The sequence below is a fragment of the Thunnus thynnus genome, chromosome 20 (assembly GCF_963924715.1).
Source record: "Thunnus thynnus chromosome 20, fThuThy2.1, whole genome shotgun sequence".
Classification (NCBI taxonomy): Eukaryota; Metazoa; Chordata; class Actinopteri; order Scombriformes; family Scombridae; genus Thunnus; species Thunnus thynnus.
In genome coordinates, this window is record NC_089536.1 from 1,790,217 (window position 1) to 1,815,522 (window position 25,306).

The window sequence follows — 25,306 nt, forward strand, 5'->3', positions numbered from 1 at the left end:
ATATGATGTGATCACACGCACACACACACACACACACACACACACACACACACACTGAGCGAGGCCCCCGATGACACGTGAACACACACACACTCACTCCTCAGAATGACACAGCTCTGATCGGAGGGAGGTGATCTCTGAAATTGCTCAGGTGAGTTTTTCTATTTTTCATTAAAAGAAAGTTTTTGAGGTTTGAATTTTATTTTCTTAAAGCCACAAACAGAGAGAGAGAGAGAGAGAGAGAGCAGAGCATGTAATGTAAGTGTCGTTCTACCACTCTTCTTCTTCTTCGCTGGTATCTGATGAACAGTAGTAACCTGAAAGGCTAAAATGGCTAACTGAGCAAACAGGCTGAGCAGGTTTACTGTGTGTTATAACAGAGAGAAGATGATGAGTCGCCTTAAAACAGACAAAAAGACTTCAAACTCATAAAAATGTCTTAAATTTATAAATATTTAAAATATATTAAGAAAAGCGGTACTATAGTAGTGCTACAATATAGAAATACTCATTACAAGTAAAAGTCCTGCAGTCATAATGTTGAAAATCTACTTTATAAAGACACACTTTTGTATTTTAAAGGGTTTTTAAGGGTTAAAATAAAATGACCCAAAATCATGACAAAAATGTTCATTCATTTATGAACTTAAAATCGTTTTTTTTTTACAGTTTTAAAACCCCTTAATCCACACTGAAAACCCTGTAAAATATGATCATCCTTTCATTATTTATTAATTAATCCTAAATTGGAGTTCAAGCTAGCGGGCCGTTCCTCAGTTTGTGTCTTAATTGAAAAATATTCAGAGGTTCTTTAATGTAAATTGGTCATTTTAAAGGTTTTTACTGCTTAGAAACCCTGTTAGAAGTTGTACTTAGACCTTTTATTTCAGTATTTATGACCTGCAATTTTCCATTAAGGGGGGTCAGAGATGGCTTCCTCCTTAAAAACCTGTTGATCCACTCTGAAACCCAATTAAAACTCCTTATTATACAGGAATCATTTACTTGTTGATTAATTAACCCCAAATAGTGTAACAAAGCAACCGTTGAATTTGCAGCTTAACTGAAACATTAATGTGAAAATTCAGAGGTGCTTTTAATGGTAATTTGTCAGTTTTTACCACTTAAAAACCGTTAAGAGCAATAAATAAAACTCACAGAAGTACTTAGATGCTTTATTAAAGCAGTTAATAAAAGTAGAAAAGTATAATCAGCAAAATGTACTTAAAGTATCAAATATAAACTAATGTCTTTTAAATATATTTATTTTTAAATGGGTTTTCTGCAGGTTTAAGACTTTTTAAGGGTTAAAATAAAACTACCAAGAAGAATGAAAGCTGTTCATTTTTTTAATTAAGGTGAAAATTAAGAGATGCTTTAATGCTATTTTAAGGTGGAATCTAATCTTAAGGTGGAAATAATTCAAACTCCGTGTCTGTATGGAGCTGCTTTGTATCATGTTGAAGCAGAAAAGAGACAAAAAAACAAAGATGGAAGAACATTATTGTCTAAAGTAAGAGGCCCAAAGCAAGTAAAACAAACCAAAAGTACACTTCAGTGTGTGGACATGGTGTCCACATAACAGTGAAAAAATAATAATTTAAAACATACTAAGCAGGATTTTAGGGCATAAATCAACAGTTACTTTTGGATTTTTGGATCAATTCAGGAAAACTGCAAACACATAACACGTCAGGTGGATTTTCTCAAGATTGCTCTAAAAATGTTGGACTTTTCCTTTAAATTCTAGTTTTAACGACGCTTCATGTGTAAAAAACAAAACTAAATCCTGAAATTATCTAAATGTGTCGACTGTTGGCTGAAAGCCAGTTGTAATAAATGACCAACTGAACAGCTGAGATTAATGTCATTAACAGTCTGATAGGGCAGATTTGTTGAAAGGCATGCTGGGAATCGTAGGACATTACTGAAACCGACTTGTCAATCATGTCTGCAGGGGGGCGGGGCTAAAGCCTGATTGGATGAAAGGAGAGCACAGAGACGTGATGACATTCAGATACTTGTTATCAGTGTTGAAGTGATCAGTTAAAGATCAATCTACCAATCAGATAAAGGATTAATCATTAAAGTCATTTTGCAAATTAACTGCTTTGTATGGAAGCTCATTAACGTCAGCAAAAAGAAAAAAAAATCATAATAAAAGTTAGGAATGATGAAAATAAACATATTCAAGTTCACATGAAAAGCAACCGTCTGTGTCAGTTATCAGATATTAAAGTTTACAAAATTCAGATTTGAACTGTTTCATAATAAAGAAAGTAGATTATTATCTTTACATACTATCATAACACTGACAAACATTAAATGTTTGAATCAGGAAGTCAGATTTAAATCATTATTTCAACTTCGTCATAAAGTTGACTCAAAACTAACAAAATTTAGATTTGCTTACTTTCTAAAATTTTGAATATTTCATAATTATAACTTAATATCTCATAATTCAGACTTAATATCTCATAATTCAGACTTAATATCTCACAGTTTAGACTTAATATTTCATAATTATGAATTAAATTCCCACAATGCTGACTTCATATGTAATTTGATTATTATTATTTCATCATAATTTTTTAAAATCATGACTTAATAGATCATAATTTATATGTAATATTTAATAATTTAGTCTTAATATCTCACAGTTTAGACTTAACATTTGATAATTCAAGCGTAATATCTCATAATTATAACTTAGATTCCCACAATGCTGACTTCATATGTAATTTGGATTTATCTCATCATAATCCTTTAAAATTATGACATAATAGATCATAATTTACATGTAATATTTCATAATTTAGACTTAAGATCTCATAATTGTGACTGAATATTTCAATTATACCTTAATGTCTTGACTTAATATTTCATAATTGTGTCTTAAAGTCACACGGTGTTGACTCAATATGGAATTATTTTTGACTTACTATCTCATAATTCTGAGTAAATCTCATATTTTTTGACGTAATAAGGTTCAATTTTATGTTAAAAGTCCAAATTTGGACTTATTGATGAGTTTTATTAGTTATGACTCATGACATCTCATGTCTGTTTGTTCTTTTCTTGTCGTGGCATCACTGAACCTCCGTAGTTTTCTCCTTTATTTCCTGTTTCATGTTTCATGTCTCTATAAACTAAATCAGTTTGAAAATCTGGGAACTAAAAATGGAGGATTTTTCTGTTTTGTGGGGGATGTGTTAACCGTGTGTGTGTGTGTGAGTGTGTGTGTATGTGTGTGTGTGTGTGTGTGTGTGTGTGTGTGTGTGTGTGAGTGTGTGTGTGTGTATGTGTGTGTGTGTGTGTGTGTGTGTGTGTGTGTGTGTGTGTGTGTGTGTATGTGTGTGTGTGTGTGTGTGTGTGTGAGTGTGTGTGTGTGTGTGAGTGTGTGTGTGTGTGTGTGTGTGTGTGTGTGTGAGTGTGTGTGTTAAACGCCCCGCTGTCAGCAGTATTGATTGGTGGATTTCAGCAGCAGGTTTGTTTCCATCTGCCAGTTTTACCAGCAGCAGAATCAGGTCACATGAACCAGTTCACCTTTAAACAGCAGAAACCTTCTGACATTCAGACGGAAACGTTTGATGATTTAAAAAGATTTAAACATGTATGAAATGTTCTCATGTGTGTAAACTGTACTGAGACAATTCACTTTTGTTGTTAGAAAGTGATTTGTATTTTTAGGAGGTTTTATAAACTGTTCACATAAAGCCGGACGATAAAGCTTCAAAACTTATCACGATAAAATGTTTGTGTAATTGATCATATTTGATGACCTGTTTTTAAATAAAGACCAGGAGGTCTTTAAAAAAAAGGTGAATTTAACCACATTATTTATCAAAGCACACAGGTAATAATTTAATATTAACACAATAATATGAATTATTCCTCACTGTCTGCAGCACAGCTGTGAAATGATTGGCTGTTTGCTCGCAGCGTGCTCCATAATCAAAGCACGTGATTGGCCGAGGGCTTTGTTCATGCAACCAAACTTTGCGTATTCGTCATGTGCTTTCATGGCGGTTTGCATTTAACGTGATTAAATGAAACTATTGAACATTCTATTAAACAGTTTTCTCATTGCTATGGATGAAGTGTCTGTCCTGAAATGACACGTTCAGTTATTTCTTTAGTTTAATATTTAATTTGATTGAGCTTCATTAGTTCAGATAAATGATTTAAGCAGCAGTAAACAGAAGCATCTCTCATGACCTTTGACCTCTCTCTGTTTTCTTTTGTCTCTCGTCCGCCCCCCTCTCTCTCTCTCCTTCGTTTTCACTGCTCATTGAAATGACAGGAAGTGTGTGTGTGTGTGTGTGCTGTGATGTGTTTAGTGTGTGTTCAGTGTGTGTGCTGTTGTGTTTAGTGCGTGTTCAGTGTGTGTGCTGTTGTGTTTAGTGTGTGTTCAGTGTGTGTTTAGTGTGTGTTCAGTGTGTGTTTAGTGCGTGTTTAGTGTGTATTTAGTGTGTGTTTAGTGCGTTTTTAGTGTGTTTAGTGTGTGTTTAGTGTGTATTTAGTGTGTGTTTAGTGCGTTTTTAGTGTGTTTAGTGTGTGTTCAGTGTGTGTTCAGTGTGTGTTCAGTGTGTGTTCAGTGTGTGTTTAGTGTGTGTTCAGTGTGTGTTCAGTTAGTCATGTGAAGCCAAACCTACAACATGTCAGTTCATCTCTCAAGACTTTCTGACAAATATATTTCAGTCAGGAGAGACAATAAGGAGAAAATATCATGTTTATTATAACAGAGATAGAAATGATCGTCATAAAATAGATCCTCCATGAAGTCCAGACACTGCTGGTGCTGTCTGGTGAAGGGATGAGACTGGGTGGAGACTGGATAGAGACTGGGATGAGACTGGGTGGAGACTGGGTGGAGACTGGGATGAGACTGGATGGAGACTGGATAGAGACTGGGATGAGACTGGGTGGAGACTGGGATGAGACTGGGTGGAGACTGGATAGAGACTGGGATGAGACTGGGTGGAGACTGGGATGAGACTGGGTGGAGACTGGGATGAGACTGGGTGGAGATGTGGAGGCGGAGGGACGCACATAACAGCTGCTGGACTAATACAGAAAGACATATATGTTTACAAACACAGATGATAGGCTGATCAATGGAGGTGTGTCTCTGTGTTATTGGACAGATGTGATCAGATGATGACAGCTGGGAAAAATAAAACTACAGGCCTGAATATACAGAACGAGTGACTGAACTTTCACTGAGCTCCATAGTTTCATCTTCTCTGTCTGAGAAGCTGGCAGCATTCATCAACATACTGTTTAAATCACTACTGTATATAAAGCTCATGTGAGAGAGGAGTTTAAAGTCTACGTCTGTCTGCTGTTAGTCCGTCTTTTAATATTCCTCTGGTTACTTTTACTTTCTTCCCACTGAAGATGTAAATCTTTAAAAACACCTCACAGATATATCATTTCATTTTTTAAAAAAGGTTCAGTAAGTTCCTAAATGAGCTGCTCACTGTAGGAAATAGTGTATTTGTTGGGGACTATTTTCAGCAGCGGATGAATCCACATTTGATGCTCTTGTGAGTATTTCTGGTGTTTGTGTTGATGGTGTTGAAGGAACATGTCGGTGCAGCCGTGTGTCTCATTGATGTGTTTCTGAACAACAACGGAGCTCAGAGGAAAACAATATATCAATAATAATAATAATAATATATGTTAGTATGATGGTTTGACTGACTGAAGGAGAATTATCTGTTAAATACTGAACTTTAAACTCTTTACTGTCACAACACAGGTTTTCCATCTGCTGGTTTAGAGCTTAAAGCTGCGTGGAAGTCTGGATTGAAACTGAAATCACCTGTTTGTTCTTTTTTATGCTCTTTTGTTTTTTTTTCATTTCATTTTATATAGAAAAATAAAGAAAATCCCCAGACGGGTGTTTAATTTAAATAGTCTGGTTACCCAGTAGGGGTGTGCCCGAATACAGATACATTATTCAGCAAAGCACAAATAGTGGGTTTCATACGAATATTTGTTTCATACAAATATTAAAAAAAAGTTATTTGTTGGGGTTTTCCCCAGAGATAAAGCTGAGCTACTGACACAAGTAAAGACTCTCCATATTTCCCTACATGTTACACACACTGCTGTCTCTGTGTTATGGGTGTATAAATAGGTAGAGGTCTGTCTGCAATGAGGTGATGAGTAAAGTTTTATCTCAGTAATCAGCGCAGTCGTCTATGATCTGAGAGACTCCAGTTAGAGACCCGGTGTGGGGACCAACTTCATAAGGTAGTTTATTCATGAACACTTATTGTAACACTTTAATTTTCCAAAATTAAAAGTCTCATAAAAACAAAAACAGGATTTTTAAGCCTCTTCCCACTTTTATTTGAATACAAATACAAATAATTTTGCTGCCTCAACAAATACAGATACAAATACAAATACTGGGATCTCTGCACATCCCTATTATGGATGGAAGAACAACCAAATGAACAACCAAAAGATCACTAAACACTGATTAATGCACATAAATTTAAAATGATTGACTCATTTAAACTTAAGCAACATCGACCAAACTACAAGTGTATTTAGTTTATTGTTAAATTAATCAATTATCTAAAACAGCATGAATCATTTACTGTCATCTTCTTTTTATGGCCGTAAATAAAACACAGACACGTTGAGTTTTTATGACTTTATTTCATCTGCTCGTCTCACTGATCGATGTTTTTAAAAAGATTGGACAATTTTTGGAAAATGAGGACATATTTCGAAACCGATGACCTTTTTAAATTAGTTGGGAGTCAATAACTTAACTCAATAAACATAACGATCAATGTCCGACTTTCACCCCTTACATTGATTCAATACTCATTTCTTATCATGTGAATGAAGTCATAAACATGTTGCAGTAATCTGCAGGGACTTTCTTGACACCTGGAACTAAACTCAGTTCCTCTGGTTGAAGGTTGTGGCGATGTCTCATTCGTCTGGTTCTTATTTCTTTAAATGGTTGTTTGAGACTTTTATGGTTTTAGTTTAAAGTTACTCTTACAGGGACGGGGGGGTGTTTAATGTGATGAATCCTCACAAATTTCAAAGTACAAAAGTGAAAATGTGTTTAATAAATTGGTCCCATAAAGGTGAAGTCTTGTTTGTTTCCAGACAGAGCGCAGCCTGTCCAGAGCCTCTGTCAATGATTACTGAACAGACCTTGAACTCGTATCTGTTGTTCTGAGCAGGAAAACAAGCCGCAGAGTTCAGCTCTGTGAGGACACACACAGTCACAGTGTGGACAGGAACCGATCCCGACAGCTTCCATCTTTCATTTCACTGACGAGTTTTCACCTCATCAGAGTCTTTTTAGGTCCCGTGATTCCCGTATAAACCCAGAACTCTACTTTTATTTGTTGAGGGAAGAAAACGGAGCCAAACATCCTGCTCGTAGTCTGAACTGTTGCTCGTCTGATCACAAGCTGCCTCTTTATGTCACCGTTAGTCGGGACGTTGTTGGAAAGTGAAGACATATTTAGAAAGTCAGCACATCTTTGAAAACTTATGCACACACATCATCATTTTTATTAAAGTGTGATGCCTTTCAGCCAATCCCGTCTCCAGCTCAACATCACTACAAATCAACCAAAGTTTGGTGCCCACATAGAGCTTCTTTACATGTGTAAATATATGATAATAATATATGTAAATATAGTCATATATTTACATGGCTGGTGTTTACGTGACAATGTAAAGTCCTGTAAACATCCCCTGAAGGCTGCAGTGCACAAACAATAATAATCAAGAATATGATCATTTCATGACAATCTGCCTGTTATGGTTCAATATTTTAAATCTCAGCTTCACTTTGCACAACTCGTCTGCATAACAGAGACTGCTCGTATCGAGAGCCTCACTAACACTTGTTGTTGTTGTTTTCTGTTGTTTTGCAGTGAGCACCCCTAATTTCCCTGATTTACATATCGCTGTCAATCACACCCAATGGAATCCAATCAGAAAGCAAGCGGGGACGGACTGGCGGGGACGCAGAAGGAGGCGGCGCTCCGGGCGCTCATGCAGCGCACAGGATACCAGCTGAGACAGGTAGGACACTGTTAATAAATACTATAAATATATACAGTATGTATAATAAACTTTATTTATATAGAGCTTTTCTTGACAAAGTTACAAAGTGTTGAACAGAAAAGAAGAAAAAATTAACAAACAGAGATCATAAAACATCTGATGAGATAAACACATCCTGTCTCTGGAGAAGACAAAGAACAAGACGGGAAATGTCGGACTGGTCCTTTAGGTTTCTGAGATGAGACCACAGCAGGTTTTTAAAAGCTTTTATGTTTTTCATGAGTTTGTCCTCACAATGAAAAACGACTCAACAGGTCGTAACGAGCTACAGTTAGTTTGAGTGACAGATGACATCAGTAACTGTTCTGTAGATCAGATGACGTTTAGGTCCAGGTATCATCTGATAATTCGTAATTCATTTGTAATTCAAAAACCAAAAAACAGTAAATCTGTTATTTGTTTCAAAACAAAAAAACAAAAAAACGTTTTTGGTGTCAGAATCAAATAATGAAAAACCAATCAAACTCGGCCCGTTTTAGGGTTTTTGCTGATTTGTTTTATCGTTTTTCCTTTTTGGATTGAATATCGAACAGGTCTGTAGACATCAAGCCAATTTGTTTTTGAGCTTGAAATAAAAAACAGAAGTCACATGGGTTTTTCCTTTTTTCATTTTAAACCAAAAACTAAATCACGTGATCGATTCCTTTTTTGTTTCCCGACGAAAATCCAGAAAACCAAATTCAAAAGTGCAATTTCGGTTTAGAAATCAAGTATTTTTGTCAGTTTTGTACGATAGCAGAAGCGGCTACATTAGCCTACCCATGACCCTCAGCGACCGTTGCTATGGTGAAGACACCTGGACCCATTTATATTTATTTATTTAACCCAACAGGAGATGCTGTTCATTTCCTGTTTCCAACCGCAAGTCGGTCCAGTTTTTTTAAAAAGCGTAACTACGATCGTCTCCTAACCTTTAACCCCCGTGGTTATTATTGTAACCATGACGACGAACGTGGCCTATCTTTAAGGAAGTAGTTTTTAATCTCTGCTGTTCCTCAATAAGCATGAAGGTTTGGAAACACATCGCCAACAAGATACAGTATGTTTGAGAAAACGTTCTCAGCATCCAGAAAATGTACTTTTGTAAACATTTAGTGTTCCAGCTATAAGAAGCATAAAGCACAATATTTACCCTGCATACTTCTTATTCTTCAGGACACATTTTCATTGAACTACCAGTGTTTGGACGACACAGACTGGTGTGCTATGACTTTTAGTAGTGATCTCACAAACATTTTCACTAAGAATAAATTAGGAAATCATTAAAAACTTTGAAAAAAAAGATCAAACTAGGGTCACAGTCAACCAAAGACAATCTTGGTCGACTAAAATTGAACATAATCTTCAACTACTCGATTAGTCGCGCGGTTATGCTAACCCATTGTTGCTAACTTTGGAGCTAACCTCCTTCACTTTTCCAGCATTTGGGGAAACAACAGACGTGACTTTTTAGCATTTATTAACTGACACACTGTAGTCTGTGCTGTACATTTACTGCCAGACTGACAACTTACTACTAACCTTTTCCTCTGCTCCGCTCACATCCACCATCACTTCTCTGTCCCTCACTCTTTCCCGCTCGCTACACAAACATACTCCTTAACGGAGCCTCGCGACCAGTGGTTTCCCAGGCAACGACAGAGGTTGACTCACGTACCGGAACAGCGCTGCACAGAGACTCCCAAACGCTGTCGATTTCCAAATGAATGGATATTTATTCGAATATCAAATATTAAAATATATTTTTTTTGGCCTGGCGGGGGTTCACGTTGTGTCATTAAGGAGAAACACAGATTCAGTAAACGCTCAGTGAACGTTCAGTAAACGCTCAGTAAACGTTCAGTAAACGTTCAGTAAACGCTCAGTGAACGTTCAGTAAACGCTCAGTAAACGTTCAGTAAACGTTCAGTAAACGCTCAGTAAACGTTGAGTACAGTTAGACCCAGCAGGCTCCATCAGGTTGGGGTTTTGAATACACCCCCGCTGTTTTGACAGGTAATTTGTTAGTCTGTCCCCCCCGCCGCAGGAAATAATGGATTAATCCTGGAAAGCTGTTGATGTAGCACTTTACTCCTTATGAAAGTAACACGGAGATTATTCGACCAATGAGGATTTAGTCGGACGAGAGCATATCGACCAACTAATCGACCAGCAGACTACAGCACTAGATCAAACCCACTCTTCTTTGGAGACTCATCACTTCTGACTTTAACGTCATGAGATTTAACTGGAACTTTATTGATCTAAATCAGCCTTTTCATATCTAGTGTGGTTTAAATGAAACCACAGTTTATGTTTTATAACTTTTTTTGGCCAGTTTCAGATTTTATAACATTGTTTTCTGTATTTTTATTATAATTTATTTTCTGTGGTGTGTTTCAGGAGAACGGGCAGCGGCGGTACGGCGGCCCTCCACCCGGGTGGGACGGCACGCCACCGGAGAGAGGCAGCGAAATCTTTGTGGGGAAACTACCGAGAGATCTGTTTGAAGATGAGCTGGTGCCGCTGTGTGAGAAGGTGAGCGAGAGAAGAAGAACCTCAGATTACGTTCAATGTCAGCGTTTGAGGAAATTATTTAGTTGAACAATATTTGGCAGCTACTGGATGTTAAAGGTTAGATAAAGGTTAAACTATGGTTGATATCTGGTCAGTTAGGCAACTGAAACACCAAGAAACACTAAAAATACTGAACAGACCTTTTTCACTGCAGATGATTTGAGGTGATGTTGATGTTATGAGTTCCTCTTTTTGACAGATTAATACGTTCTATGAAAAAAGTCAGTAAATCTGACTCATGTTGGGACAATAAAAAAACAAAAGACTCTGATATCGATCTCTAAATCATCGCTATCAAGGTTACCAGTGATTTATTCAGAGAAAAATGACGTGTAAAGATTCAACTTGGTTTAGATGAAGGAAAAACTGATGTCCATCATTTAAAAAATATCAGAAAAATCCAAATATAAAGAAATCTGACTGCTCTCAGGCTTTGTATCTTTTGTTTGGACAAAGTTTAACTTGCAAAAGAAACATACAGTCCATGTTTTCTGATGATGTTTTTCCTTCAGTATCATTACAGGAAGTTTGGGCGTCACTGTTTTGGACGACGGTTGTTTACAGTTAAAAATAACATTAATCGCAGGTCTGTGATGCGTCTACAGCAGAAAACCAGACATATAAAAATACGTAACGCTGAAACGCTGTCCCGCCAGTTAGCACGTTGCTCTCGACACATATAAATAATTTCTCTTCTCTCTTCCTCTCTCCAGTTTGGAAAGATCTATGAGGTGAGGATGATGATGGACTTTAACGGGAACAACAGAGGTTACGCCTTCGTCACCTTCAGCACCAAACAGGAAGCCAAAACAGCCATGAAGCAGCTCAACAACTACGAGATCAGGTCAGAGTTCAGTAACACAAACATGCAAAACACACATCAATAATTCATTTTCATTTTCATTCACACTTCATGCTGACACGTCGGCCATAAACACAGCAGAACATCCAAGCAACCAACTAATAACCACCAAGAACAATCATCATCATAACCACATATCAACACCCTCGCAACAAATCTGAACACCTTACTCACCATTAAGCGGTCACCTAGCAACATGTTACAACAACACAACCACCTAATAACAACCAAGCAACCATCCAACAACCTTGTGACCACAAATTAATGTCTTTGCACCTTCCTGAACACGTTAGCAACATTCAAGCAACCACCTGGTAACATATCAGCAACCATGCAAACGCTATCAAAGCCACGACATATCAAACCTCCCAGACCCACTGACACAGATTACATTAACATGAAATCTTGTTTTTTACACATCTGTCAGCTATGTGTTATTATTATTTTCACATTTCTGGTGCATTTCACTCTTTTCATTGTAAACCATCCTCCTAGAAACGTGTTATCGACCATCTATCATCTATCACCATCTATCTTAGCAACTAAAGTCTTCATATTTCATTATAAATGACCTTTTTTAAACAGCGATTCTCTTCTGTGCCGCAGGAATGGCCGCCTGCTCGGAGTTTGTGCCAGCGTCGACAACTGCCGTCTGTTTGTCGGCGGGATTCCAAAGACCAAGAAGCGCGAGGAGATCCTGTCTGAGATGAGGAAGGTCACTGACGGGGTCATGGACGTCATCGTGTACCCGAGCGCCGCCGACAAATCCAAGAACCGAGGCTTCGCCTTCGTCGAGTACGAGAGCCACCGAGCAGCCGCCATGGCTCGCCGCAAACTGCTGCCAGGTAGAGAACCAACACTGAATATTCAACTTTATTATTTTTTTGTCAAAGTTATCATCAGGTAGTAATACTGTTTATTGAAGTGTGTTCAAGCAAGGCCACTTTGTTTTTAGAAAATATTTTATGAAATTGGTCATTTCTTGTGAAAGAGGATTGATGTCTCAGATGTCAGATTGTCCTTAAACGCAGCAGCAGTAAGGTTTTATATAAGTCCTGCGTCACCAAAAAACAACAACAATAATAGTTTCAAGTCTCTTCATCTCTTAGACTGACTCTGATGTTTCCTGTCGATGCAGCTCTGATGGTTTTTAAAGCAGCCAAAGTGCCAACTAAGTGTCAAACACGTCGTAAAAGTAAACACAACATAATAAAAAAAAGTCAAATGAGCTGTTAGTCTGCTTCTCCCTGAAGCTGCAGCTAAAAGCCTCGGCGATGACATGCAGATACAGTTTCGGTGTTTTCTGCACAGGAAGATCATTTGCGTAATGTTTGTGCAACAGATTGAACTGTAGATGCTGAGTCACGGTGATTCTGTCGGGTTAAAAATCTGTTTATTCTCCTTTTTTTTTTTAATGTTTTCTCTGATGCACATCGTCTCTCCTGCTCCAGTTTGATTTTGTTTCCAGTTATTTCATTCCTATTTATAAAGTATATTACAAGTATGTCTGTTAAATTTTAGATGTTAACAAATAAAATTAACTATTTCATACAGTATACTATTGCAAAAATAACATCAGCAAGTAAAATGTAAGATTTTCTTTTAGACTTAATGTTTCTCTGTGATGTGTTCAGGATCAGCATCGACTTTGAAAACATCCCTTATAACTTGAGATCTTTGGTTCATCATCTTACAGCCTCATCTATGATCTGTGTCTGAGCAGGAAGTGTTCAATCAGGGTGATCAATGAAAACCAATACATATTTTGACATCACTAAGACAATCTCTTCTATCCATTCAGATGTTATTATCTATTATTCAGATATGGAGATTTGTGCTGGACTGAAAACAATTATATTTTTAGTTTTATTCCATAAAAAGTCTTGTAGAGCATGTATAATTCTACTCGCGTGCTTAATGATGACATTTCTGAATAGTCTAACTGAATAAAACAATATATTGCATGTCTGGATGACACATATAGTGACTCTGACAAAAGCCTGTAAATTGAAAGGAAAACTCATTAAAAACAAGGAAAAACATCCAGATTTCAAAGAGTTTTATTGCTCACTGTCAATAAATTAGAGGCACCGTTTCAGTGTTTCTAATGTTGTGTGCACAAGTTTCCTATTTCCTATTATTTCTAGTGAAATTTGAAGGCAGCGTCTCACCAGTAACGTCATTAAAGACAACGGGAAGACTGAAACCCACCTGTTGTCTCTCTCAGGTCGTATTCAGCTGTGGGGTCACGCCATCGCCGTGGACTGGGCGGAGCCTGAGGTGGAGGTGGATGAGGATACCATGGCAACCGTCAAGATACTGTATGTCAGGAACCTGATGCTGCAGACCACAGAGGAGACCATCGAGAAGGAGTTCAACAGCCTCAAACCAGGTAATATAAAACCGCACACACACAAAGGTCAGATGTCTTAGTGTCCTTGAATGCAACATCGGGGACGATAAACTTGACAAATACGTTTCATACAAGTTTCAGGTCTCTGCAAGTTGATTTTTTAAAAACTGATTGAATGATTTGGGGCGTTAAGTCAATTAAATTTGTTATTTAACGTGATTATTGATCAAAAACTGAAACTTAGAGTTAAAGCTTGAAGCTCTAGACGACTGAAAAAAGATTTAAAAAATTTATTTTACAAAAGAGTTTTGTGTTGCAGGTGCAGTGGAGCGAGTGAAGAAGATCAGAGACTACGCCTTTGTCCATTTCACTCAGAGGGAAGACGCCATCAACGCCATGAACACCCTCAACGGAAAGGTCAACAGCTGTGACACCGAAGATCATCACACATTTATTTATTCCTAGTAGTTTTTGCTTTTTATGATCAAATACAAAAAAAAAACTATTGAAAACATGTCAGTGAGTCACAGCGCTGCACTGGGTGACATGTTCCTTCATCATGAAGAGTTTGGTTAGTTTGTTTAGAAACAGCTCTGAAGACTAATAACAGCGATCAGGTTTTCAGTCTCCGGAGAGTAGTTCTGTGTACGTCAGCCACCACTGAGCATGTGCAGGAATGCGGTTCTGTTTGCAGCATCACTACAACATTACTCTGGACCTTGTTCTGTTCTGAAGTTATCTGAGAAATTTACAGTGCAGTAGAAGGTCAAGATGCTGTGATATCTGACAATCTAATTGCTGTTATTAGGGCACTGAATTTATTAACCTAATTATAGATGTAATAGTAACTCAAAGAAAAAGGACAATTATTATTGGAGGTGACCTGAATCTGAATCTGAATCTCTAAGTTAGATTCAACAGCAGGACTTAAACGTAAGTGAAATATAAAATATCTTAAGGAGGGCATGTAGAATGGTTCATCCAAGAACGAATGATTATACATATTATTCTGATAGACACTCTACGTATAATAGTTTGGATTACTTATTCTTGTTTATTAAAGATATAACAACCATTAAAAAATACACTATTGGAATAATGACACTATCAGATCACGCCGTCATCGTTCTGACAGTGAAGTTAAACTCAAAGAAATTACTTATTAAACTTATTAAACTGAACGGTGTTCCTGCACATGTTCAATAACGTCTGCCGTACACAGAACTACTCTCTGGAGACTGAAAATGTGATGCTGTTATTAGTCTTTACAACCGTTTCAAAACAAACTAACGTGACCAAACTCTTCATGATGAAGGACCATGTCACCCAGTGCAGCGATGTGGCTCACTGACGTGTTTTTAATAGTTTTTGGACAATAATAGAGGTCTACAGCACAGAAGAATCAGATATATCAGGCTTTGGATACACACACAATACCTTTTAAGTAGGATGGGTTCACTGTTGGTTTGGATCAGAACATGAGATTTGTTGAGAAGATAAAAAATACAGAAAATTACCAGAATGATCTTTTAATGTTTTCGGAAAGAAATGAACTAGCAGAGCAAAGACGTGTTTGTTTCTGTACATCTGCTGAACAATCACATTATATACTAATGAATCTTTAAGGCATGAATGATATGTCTTGTGTCAGGTATTGTGTAAAGGTCGAAAGAGTCTCAGAGCTGCAATTATCAGTCGATTGAGAGAAAATTAATCTGCAACTATTGTGATAATCTACTTTAATCATTATTTACACAAAAATGCCAGAACATTTGCTGATTCAGCTTCGCAAATGTGATGATTTAGTGCTTTTCTTTGTCATACATGACAGTAAACTAAATATTTTTGTGTTTTGGACTGTTTAACAGACAAAATGAGACATTTGAGGACGTCACCTTGAACTCTGGGAAATTCTAACAGGCAGTTTTTATTTTTTCTGACACTTCATGGACAAAGTGATTAATCAGTCACTGGAGAAAATAGAAAATAATCGTTAATTGCAGCACCGTCCAAGAGCTGATTCCTCATTTCCTCCATCATATATTTTCATTTTTTTGCATCTGGTCCATCATTGATGATATTATTTACCTTTTTATGCTTCTTAACAAAAGTCTTGAGTTAACATAATCTTGGTGAGGCAACAAAGAAAGAAACACAAAGATTTTTCCATCACTTAAACTCTTCTGTGTGCTACTTTCATGACAGTAATTTTAGACTTGGTGTGGAAATATCCTTAACATGGAAGTCTTTAGAAATAAACAGTATGTGGAACGTGGGGACCAGGGAGTATAATCTGTCCTCCTCCTCCCTCCAGGTGGTGGACGGGTCTCCTATCGAGGTGACTCTGGCCAAACCGGTGGACAAAGACAGTTATGTCCGTTACACCAGAGGGACGGGAGGACGAGGAAGCTCTCTGATGCAGCCCGACTACGCTGCCTACACCCTGGGACAGGTATGACCCTGAACACACCACGAGCTCCCACACCGGGGTTCATGTGAGTCATGTCGGAGGCCGCCAGCAGTGTTTGTTAAGGTGGAAATCATCAACGTGGATTTAAAGAAACATTGTTCTAGTCATCCACTAAACAAATACCAAACAAATGTGTGACTGTGCAAGTATATGTATTTATTCCCATCTCCTTTATTTAATGCAAATTAACAAGAGATTGGTGGTTTTTTTAAAGGACGGGGTCACAATTTTTCAAGTGTCTTAAAACAACAGTCAGGAGCCCAAATGAACATTGAAACCTGTTTTTCTTGCTGTAATCATTCCTCCTGTTCATACTGACCATTAGAAGATCCCTTCATAATGACCTTACAATGGAAATGATGGGAGACAAAATCCACAGTCCTCCTTCTGTGCAAAAACGTATTTAAAGTTTATCTGAAGCTAATATGAAGCTTCAGCCGAGCTTCAATCCGAGCTTTTGTTGATGACCCCACTAATGACATTCCCATCAGCCTCAGCTGTACTTTGTGTTTGGTGCTAATTAGCAAACGTTAGCTTGTTAACACACTAAAGTAAGATAGTGAACATGGTAAACTTTGTACAAGCTAAACATCAACATGTTAGCATTGTTATTGTGAGCATGTTAGCATGCTAATGTTACCATTTAGCTCAAAGCACTGTTGTGCCTAAATACAGCCTCGCAGATGCATGTTTGATTTGTAATTAGATTTTTTTAATTTAGATAGTCATTTTACATATATGTAGTTATTCTGATTTATTTTACTTTATTGCTGGTAGTATATTGAAGGACTGAGTAGTTGTATAACTGACATAAAGGCTTTAATAATCTGATATTTTTGGTTTATTTTTCCTTTTTTATCCATTTAACATGTTATGTTTGTTACAAGTTCTATTTTCTCTTTGTTTCTTGAATGCAGCTTTATGATGTCTTTTAAAACAGCTTCTATTTCTTAGTCTTAAAGATGTTTTTTGATCTAAGGGGCTTCATCAGTTTAACCACATGTAAACAGCTTTAACTAGTGGACGGTTTAAATCATTAAACAGATGCAGAATCGATGAAAGTAACTAATAAGATGAATAAGTAAACACTCTTCCTTCCTCTTGCAGGTGTACGACCCCTCGACGGCATATCTCGGTGCACCCGTGTTTTATGCCCCTCAGGCCTACGCTGCCATACCGGGTCAGTTCCGCTTCCCGGCGGCCAAAACTCACGTTGGAGGTCGAGGTCTGATCAGGACGCCGTCTGTCAGAGGTGAGGACGGGACGGATGCACTTTTCTTACTTCATAATACTTCTTAATATGAATCTTTTCTGGTGACTGATGTTGAAAATAATGATGCAAGGAGAGCTCACCTTCACACGCAGGAAAAACAAATATGAGTCATGATTCAATTTTAATATTTTTTCAAGGAACTGAACTATAAAGAACCAAAAAAAACAATCAAAGTGAGTCTGAGCTCCCCTTGCAGTTTCAACATTATTGGGTTTAAAATTTTGAAGCAGCTGTCAGTTGAAAACCCAATATTTCCAGTTCAATTCTTCTTTCAAATAAAAATAAAGGTGGTTTTCACAGGACAGCAGGGACATTTCTACATGATCAAACAGATTTCTGATGGTGAATTGACCCTTCGTTAAGCCTCTGAATAACAGTGAAATAACAATCTGATTTTACATTTTTACTCATCATACTTATAATACAAGACTAACGAGCTCTACACTGTTATACAGAACAATCTGTTTCTTCAGTTCAGCTGGAAAGGATGCTAACGTCTTACCTGAGACCTGTTAGCTTTAGCGTCACTCTGTTAGCATGATATCATATATGTAGCCATTAAGTTCATATTTAAGACTCTTTTATAGGGTTCTTATATTTAAACAAGTCAGTTTGAAACATAAAAGGTCCACTGGAAATAGGAATTTTTAACCAACTCGTGGAGATAACGTTAGTTTAATTAGCTAGCTAGCTGCAATTGTCATTCCAACAAAATCAACAGTCACTGGCTAGAAATGAGAAGTTGCTTTTGTCGACTTCAGTTTGAAAACAAGGACTTGTTGCTTCAGATTTATTATGAATATTGATGGTAAATGTAAACTGCATTTGTTCTGATTAAAAGATTAAAAGGTGTAGCAACAGCAGTCGGCTTTGCAAACGGTCAATTCACCAGTAGCACAAGTTCAACTGAACTGTACCGAATCAAGATAACCCAAACATAAAGAATGTCGTTTCAAAATTACATTTGTCATCAATCAAATAAGATCCACTGAATCAAAAGTGAAACTTTGTTAATTAAGTATAAAATCTTTTAAGAATTAATGATGTAAAGCTGGTGAGATTTTTCTTGGAAAATGAATCATTCAGAGAAATAATCCTCGGGGAAATGATGAAGCTGCAGCAGGATACGTGTACCGTTACCATGACCAAGGTGGAGATCTGTTACCATGGCTACCACTGTACCTGTTCACACCTGGCTGAATAATTGTCTTGACTGTTTGATTCTTCTTCCCGGTTGATTTCCGGTGATTTGATTGATTTCACTGCCTTTTCGGTTTTCTGTAGAAATTTACATGACTGTACCTGTAGGGGCTGCGGGGGTGCGGGGGCTGGGTGGGCGTGGCTACCTGGCCTACACTGCTGGGGGTGGAGCCGTGGGCCGAGGCGGCAGCGGCGGCGCCTCCTACGGTCTGAAGGGGGACAAGCAGGCGGAGGAGAAGCTGTATGACCTGCTGCCGGGCATGGAGCTGACCCCAATGAACCCTGCCGCCATGAGCATGAAGGCCGCCGCCATCAAACCTGCAACACAGGTAACAGGACACACCTTTGAAGGATTATTCTGGTTTATTACAGTATTATTTCTGTAGTTTTGTGTATAATTTTTATAAGTAACATCACCAGCTTACTTTGTGAGATCTGGAAACATGGTCCACTGTTCAACGATCAGGACGTAGTCAAGGATAATGGAGTGGTCGTCCAATCTACATGGGGTTTATGGACTTGTTGAAGATCTATATCCATTTCCCCTGGAGTATCTTCTGGGAAGTACTGTGGGAATATTGGGTGCTGTTACTACAAGCCTTTTGCTCCTTGTTCTCAGTGTATGTTGGGCTCCACCAGGGTTTTTCCTTGTATCGTGACCTCAGGATTGCATTTCTTTCTGCTTTTTGTGGATGACATGCTCCTGCACCCCTCCAACTCTGAGACCAAGCTACTCTGCCAGAAAATGGTGGACTGCTCCCTTCTGGTTGGGAAGTATTCAGTTCCTAGGGGGACCGGACCAAACCGCTTCCTCTAAAGGGTCTCTGTGTGGTTGTTTCAGTCCGGGTAGGGTTGCTGTTTTCAGATCATTCCCCAAATGAATCGTACAGAGCAGGAAAACCAACCATTCAACCAAAATAAACTACTCAGGTGTGAAAACGTCCTTTAAGACAGGACGATGGGCTCAGATATCTAGAAGGAGCTCAGAGTAGGGATGTGCAGAGGGCCCAGTATTTGTATTTGTATCTGTATTTGTTGAGGCAGCAAAATTATTTGTATTTGTATTCAAATAAAAGTGAAAATAGGCATAACAATCCTGTTTTTGTTTTTAATACACTTCTAATTTTAGGATATTAAAGTGTTAAAACAAATGTTCTTTAATAAACAATTTTTGAAAGGAGGGTTCCCTCACTGGCTCTCAAACCCCGGTCTCCCAGACCACGGACAACTGCGCTGACCATTCAGCCAAAGCTCAGCCCTGCCAGACACACAGACCTTATGAAAGAGAATTGAATAATAGATTATCATTTTATAAATCTTTTATATCTTTTACAAGTTACTGTCTGCCATTCAGTGCCTGCTCTACATACTGTGTCATTGTGGTATACGTGTTTGTGAAGAAATCCTACTCCTAGGCTAGTTGAACTCTTTCTTCAACTTAAGAAAACTGTGTGGATCATGAGGTACCTAGAGGAGCTACATTTGAAGGATGTCCTCATTTGAAGTTATTGACAGACCATTAGGTCCCTCTGAGATCATTCCTATGACTATACCTGTTTGTAAGAAGGCGTAACAGTTTGTGGAAGTGTCATTTTAGGGACCTGACTGTTTTTAACCTCGCTTCTGGAGAAATATAAAGCTGTCGGGTTTGTGTTCATAATCTTTAGAGAAAGGGCCTGTTAAGCAAAATTCTCTCTCTCCAAAAATACAAGATAATTGTTTTTTTTTGTATTTGGCTTCAATGTGTTAATCCCAGAGAAAAGGGGCCACTTGGTCGTGTGCCATGGAGCCACAAAGAGAGTTTCTCTCTGCAAATATACATGACATTTGTATAATTGTTATTGATTGTGTAATGTATTGTACAGTGTCTACAACTGCTTCAACAAACTGTGTTTTGACTAACGATGCAAAAATTTCCACGACAACCATCCATGACACAGAGACAGACAGAGCGGAGCAGAGGAGAGAGACGGAGACAGTGATGTAACCTCACTAGGAGACGAGTCCTGACCTGCGTGCTGTTATTTTTTTTTCTTCCCAAAAACATTTAATTTTTAAAATATTTGTATGACATAATTATTCCTAAAAACCCACTATTTGTGCTTTTCCGAATCACTGCTTCTTCATGTTGAAAGGAACCAGTTGAGGTGGTTCAGCATTTGATCAGGGCGCCTCCCTGTGGAGGTATTCCTGACATCTGGCCTGGGAATGTCTCCGGATCACCCAGGAAGAGGTGGAAGACCTGGCTGTGGAGAACCCTGACCTGGATCAGCAGCAGAAAATTGATGGATGATTGAAACATCATCTGTTTGTTCGTGTTTCATGACCCATCCCATTTTTAGTGCAGTCATTACCAAAATAAGACCTATATTGCAATAAACCAGACTTATCCTTTAACGTGTGTCACCATAAAATCCTGAAATGACAGAAAACAGAAGCCAAACTGACAGAAATGATGAACCTGAGAGATTGAATATGAATCTAACTGTCTATCAGGTTCTGGATGAGTTGTGTCAGAAGAATAACTGGGGTCATCCGGTCTATCAGCTCCACTCTGCCATCGGTCCGGACCAGAGACAACTCTTCCTCTACAAGATCACCATACCAGCTCTGGCTACTCAGTACCCCAACGTGTAAGAATACTATTGACACTACTAGTACTGCCACTACTTTTATTACTGTTATTACTACTACTACTGCTCCCTTTTCTACTCCCCCTCCTGCTACTGCCACTACTCCTCCTACTATAGAATTACTACTACAGCTACTAATGCTTCTAGCATAACCGCTAATGATAAGAAGCCTGTAGTTTGTATGTAATATAATACAGTGGAGATTGAGCAGTTTAATTTATTTTCTGCGTGTTTGCCGCTGCTAGCCCTTACTGTGGCCTGTTAGCTCTAATTTAACTTTAAACACACAAAACAAAACCAATATAAATTGAACCTATCATCCTCCCTCTGTCTCTGCAGCCATCCCTTCACCCCTGCTAAGCTGTGTGCGGCTGTAGAAGAGGCTAAAGTCCACGCGGCCGAGCACACCCTGCAGACTCTCGGTATGCAGACAGAGGTCCCCGCTGACGCCGGCTGCGCTACTGCTGCCGCTGTGGCTTCAGTAGCCTTCCCAGGTATGTGAAGGTCCGTACCCGAAGTCAACTAACTCTTCACTCCACAAAGCACTAACAGACTCTCACCTGACGCTCACACTGCATGCTGAAAGAAATAAAAAGTTACCTCCACTTATAAAGACACTTTAAAGCACCACACCAGTGGATTTTTAATGTTTTAACATTTTAGTATTAATTACTATTCCTGCTCATCATTTTCTAAATCATCCATTCATTTTTAGATCGATTTCCTTCCTTCCAGCCAGCCATTGGTTTCAGTTCATTTCTATCAAATAAACTCAGAGAGAGATAATCCATCACATTCAATGTTTAGTCTTTTATAATGTCAAAGTAACATTATTGTCATTTCATAATAAAGTCATGAGGAATTTTCAAACTAGTTTGTGATGTTAATTGGCGATGCTGACTCTGCAGAAATTCAGACTTCCTGCAGTGTTTTCATAGTAATGAACTGAAATCAATCTATTGATCATATCATATGAATCATTTTTGTAACATTTCAGCTGTTTTTAAGAAACCCTACAAATCAGCACATAAATTGAAAATATAAAGGACCAAGAATGGATCCCTGAGGAACCCCACAAGTCATTAGGCATCAGGAATCTCGTCCTGGTGGTTCACTAACCAGATTACTGAGTATTCATAATGCTGTACTGTGTCAGTTAGACCTCCATTTAGAGCCTGGATAGGTGTGAAATGTACACATTTTACTTTTTTGTAGTTTAGAAGAAGCTTTAAATCAAACATAGGTGTGGAGGTCAAAAGCAGACTCAGTCATTTTAAAAAGTTTATCATTATTTCTACAAAAACAGAAGCCGAATAGTGTGAATGCTCCTTTATGCCGCCGCTCTCCAGCTCCCTGCAGTTTTTTTACAAGAGGATAAAGACTTTTAAGTTAAAGTGTTTTGTTTCTCTCAGGTTTCGCTCTGGCGAGCCCGGCGTCGTCAGCGGTCGCCTCCCAGCTGAAGCAGGCCGTATCTCTGGGTCAGGACCTGACCACCTACACCACCTACGAGGGCTACCCTGCGTTTGCCGTGACGACACGCCACAGCGATGGATATGGCGTTTTTTAAGAACAGCGGTTTCCAAAAAGGAAAAAAACACTCGTAGCTAAAGAGCATTCTGACTATCCTGTAAAGTAAAGAGGAAAGTTTTCAATCTGAAGTGGACGCGTTTCCGCTGCAAAACTGGTTCCAATATTCAATTTTAATGATTATTTCTCAAAAAACAAAACAAAACACAGACGCAGAATAGTGTGAATGCTCCTTTATGCTGCTGGTCGCATGGTGACTGCTCTCCAACTCACTGCAGTTTTTACAGGAAGTCAAAAAAGTGATAAAACTTTCCACAACACCGGGGTTCATCTAAGTCACAGAAACATTTGTAATAACCGCTGCTGGAAAACGTTTCAGACTCGTCAGTCGCCCTGAAACAAAATCCTCACCTGTCACATCACTCACCTTTTCTTTAGATGATCTGTTTCTGCTACATATCTGTGATTGTTTTGTGATTGATTAAGTAGCTGGCTTGGTTTGAATCCATTTTTTGATCAGTTAATATGTTTTTTTTAACAGGTTTTAGTTTGTTTGCATGTCTTTAGTATTATGTTTACAATATTCAGAAACTAAATCTAGTTAAATTTAATGATTTTGTTCATAACGCTGCGTTATTATTATCTCTAAGACATCTGGGATTTGTAGTTCTTTTGAAAGTCTGTCAAAGTTGGAGAAGCAGGTTTTCCTGAGCATGAAAAATATGTGTAAATTGTTTATGAGGAATCAATATTTTAACGTCATAATGAACGAAAAAGATGAAAAAAAAGATGATCGGAGAGAATCTGGATTTTTTTAGTTCTACAAACTGTGAATATGAAGTTTTTTAGATCTAGAAAGTGCCCGGTCAGCATTTAGAAAGGTTTTATTTTGACTACCTGTGTGCCAGTTTCCCTTGGTTGATTTTTCTTTTTTGTGTTTCAGTATTTTTTCATGTTCACATCGTGTGTTGTTGGTCCTGCTTCTCTTTTTTCTGTTCACAAAACAAAAGATCCTACAATTATCCTCGTCTCTGGCGTCTTCAGCTACACTAATGTTCCCTTTAATGCTTTAAGGTTAAAGGTACCCTGTGCAGGTTTTGACCACTAGTATTTAACCAGTTGATCCTCATCTTGTTTGTAAAAGAGAAAAGAGCATTTACGTTCGTGCTTCTTAATGTTGGTATGAATAAAATACAGAAATTTAGTTGTGGATTTGACAAAGAAAAAAAAATCGGAACTTGTTAAAACCGTCCTCTGTTATTTTAACATTTGATATACGAGTGACGTCAAAATGACAACATTGGAAATTTGGGTTGTAGACCATTATTTTCTGTCTTGATTAATATTTTGATTAATTGATTGATTGTTTTGTCGTATTTTGTCCAAACACCAGTCCAAAACACAAAGATATTTAATTTACTACAATGTAAGATGAGGAAAAGAAGCAAATTCTCAAATTTGAGAACCTGAAAGCATCAAATATTCTGCTTTTTTGCTTAAAAAAAAAGGACCTAATGATTAATCGATTATTGCTTATTGTAGTTGCAGATTATTTTCTGTTGATCGACTCACGTGGAAGTCATGATTGACCTTTCGGTGAGATAAACATCTTATTATCTGCACCTGCTGGTGGTGACGATGAGTATGAGTTGTGTCAATGTGACATCGTCTGTTTTTTTTCTGATGATGAGGAGCAACAAACAGCAGCAGCACAGATCAGATCGTTCAGTCCGACTTGATTCTTATATTTGTTTCTTTAAATGTTTCTGGAGTTTTTATGACTGATGACACACGCCGACACCCGAGCTGTGAACATGCCGAAGCAGAGACAGTATTAAAGTGTGTGAAGCACTTAGAACTTATTTTTATACCAGGAAAAAGAAGAAATATCCAAACACTATTTGTATAGAGTTATTTTGCATTCTTTGGACATAAAAAAAAGAATCGCCTCCATAATTGACCTGGAAACAGAAACGTGTGAAACTGAATCAGGGTTTGAAATCAAAACTAATCTGTGATGTGAGAACCAGAGCAGAGAGAATTGTGGGTATTCTGGAGGGTTTTTAGATCACAAGAAGAAACTTGCTTTGATAAATTGTAATGTTTCATGATTGATAATCTACCCGAAATAAAGAACCTGAAATAAAAATCTGAACAAACACTGGCGCTACGTGTCTGCATTATTTTACAATTAATACATTTTACTTAATCACAGGTTTGTACTTCTGTCGTCTCTCAGTTTTCTAACAGAAAACCTGCTCGGATTAAAGATGGACATCAGAGATAATGATAATGATGTGTTTCATGTCTGTGTGTT

The 25,306-nt window shown here is 37.9% G+C and overlaps 1 protein-coding gene across 3 annotated transcripts; it reads left to right on the forward strand.

The window, feature by feature from the left end:
- Nucleotides 1-25,150, forward strand: a1cf (apobec1 complementation factor). Of its 3 annotated transcripts, none has more exons than XM_067576280.1 (13): nt 1-151; nt 7,923-8,073; nt 10,498-10,632; nt 11,385-11,515; nt 12,140-12,378; nt 13,761-13,925; nt 14,206-14,303; nt 16,201-16,338; nt 17,464-17,608; nt 18,914-19,158; nt 21,326-21,462; nt 21,802-21,956; nt 22,875-25,150. In XM_067576280.1, the coding sequence occupies exons 2-13, from the start codon at nt 7,972-7,974 to the stop codon at nt 23,027-23,029; spliced, it is 1,845 nt and encodes a 614-aa protein (XP_067432381.1). In that variant the 5' UTR covers nt 1-151; nt 7,923-7,971; the 3' UTR covers nt 23,030-25,150. The 3 variants fall into 3 exon arrangements, with proteins under 3 accessions (XP_067432381.1, XP_067432382.1, XP_067432383.1); XM_067576281.1 differs by having other exon boundaries at nt 18,938-19,158; XM_067576282.1 differs by having other exon boundaries at nt 21,802-21,966; nt 22,875-23,013.
- The last annotated feature ends 156 nt before the right edge of the window (nt 25,151-25,306 follow it).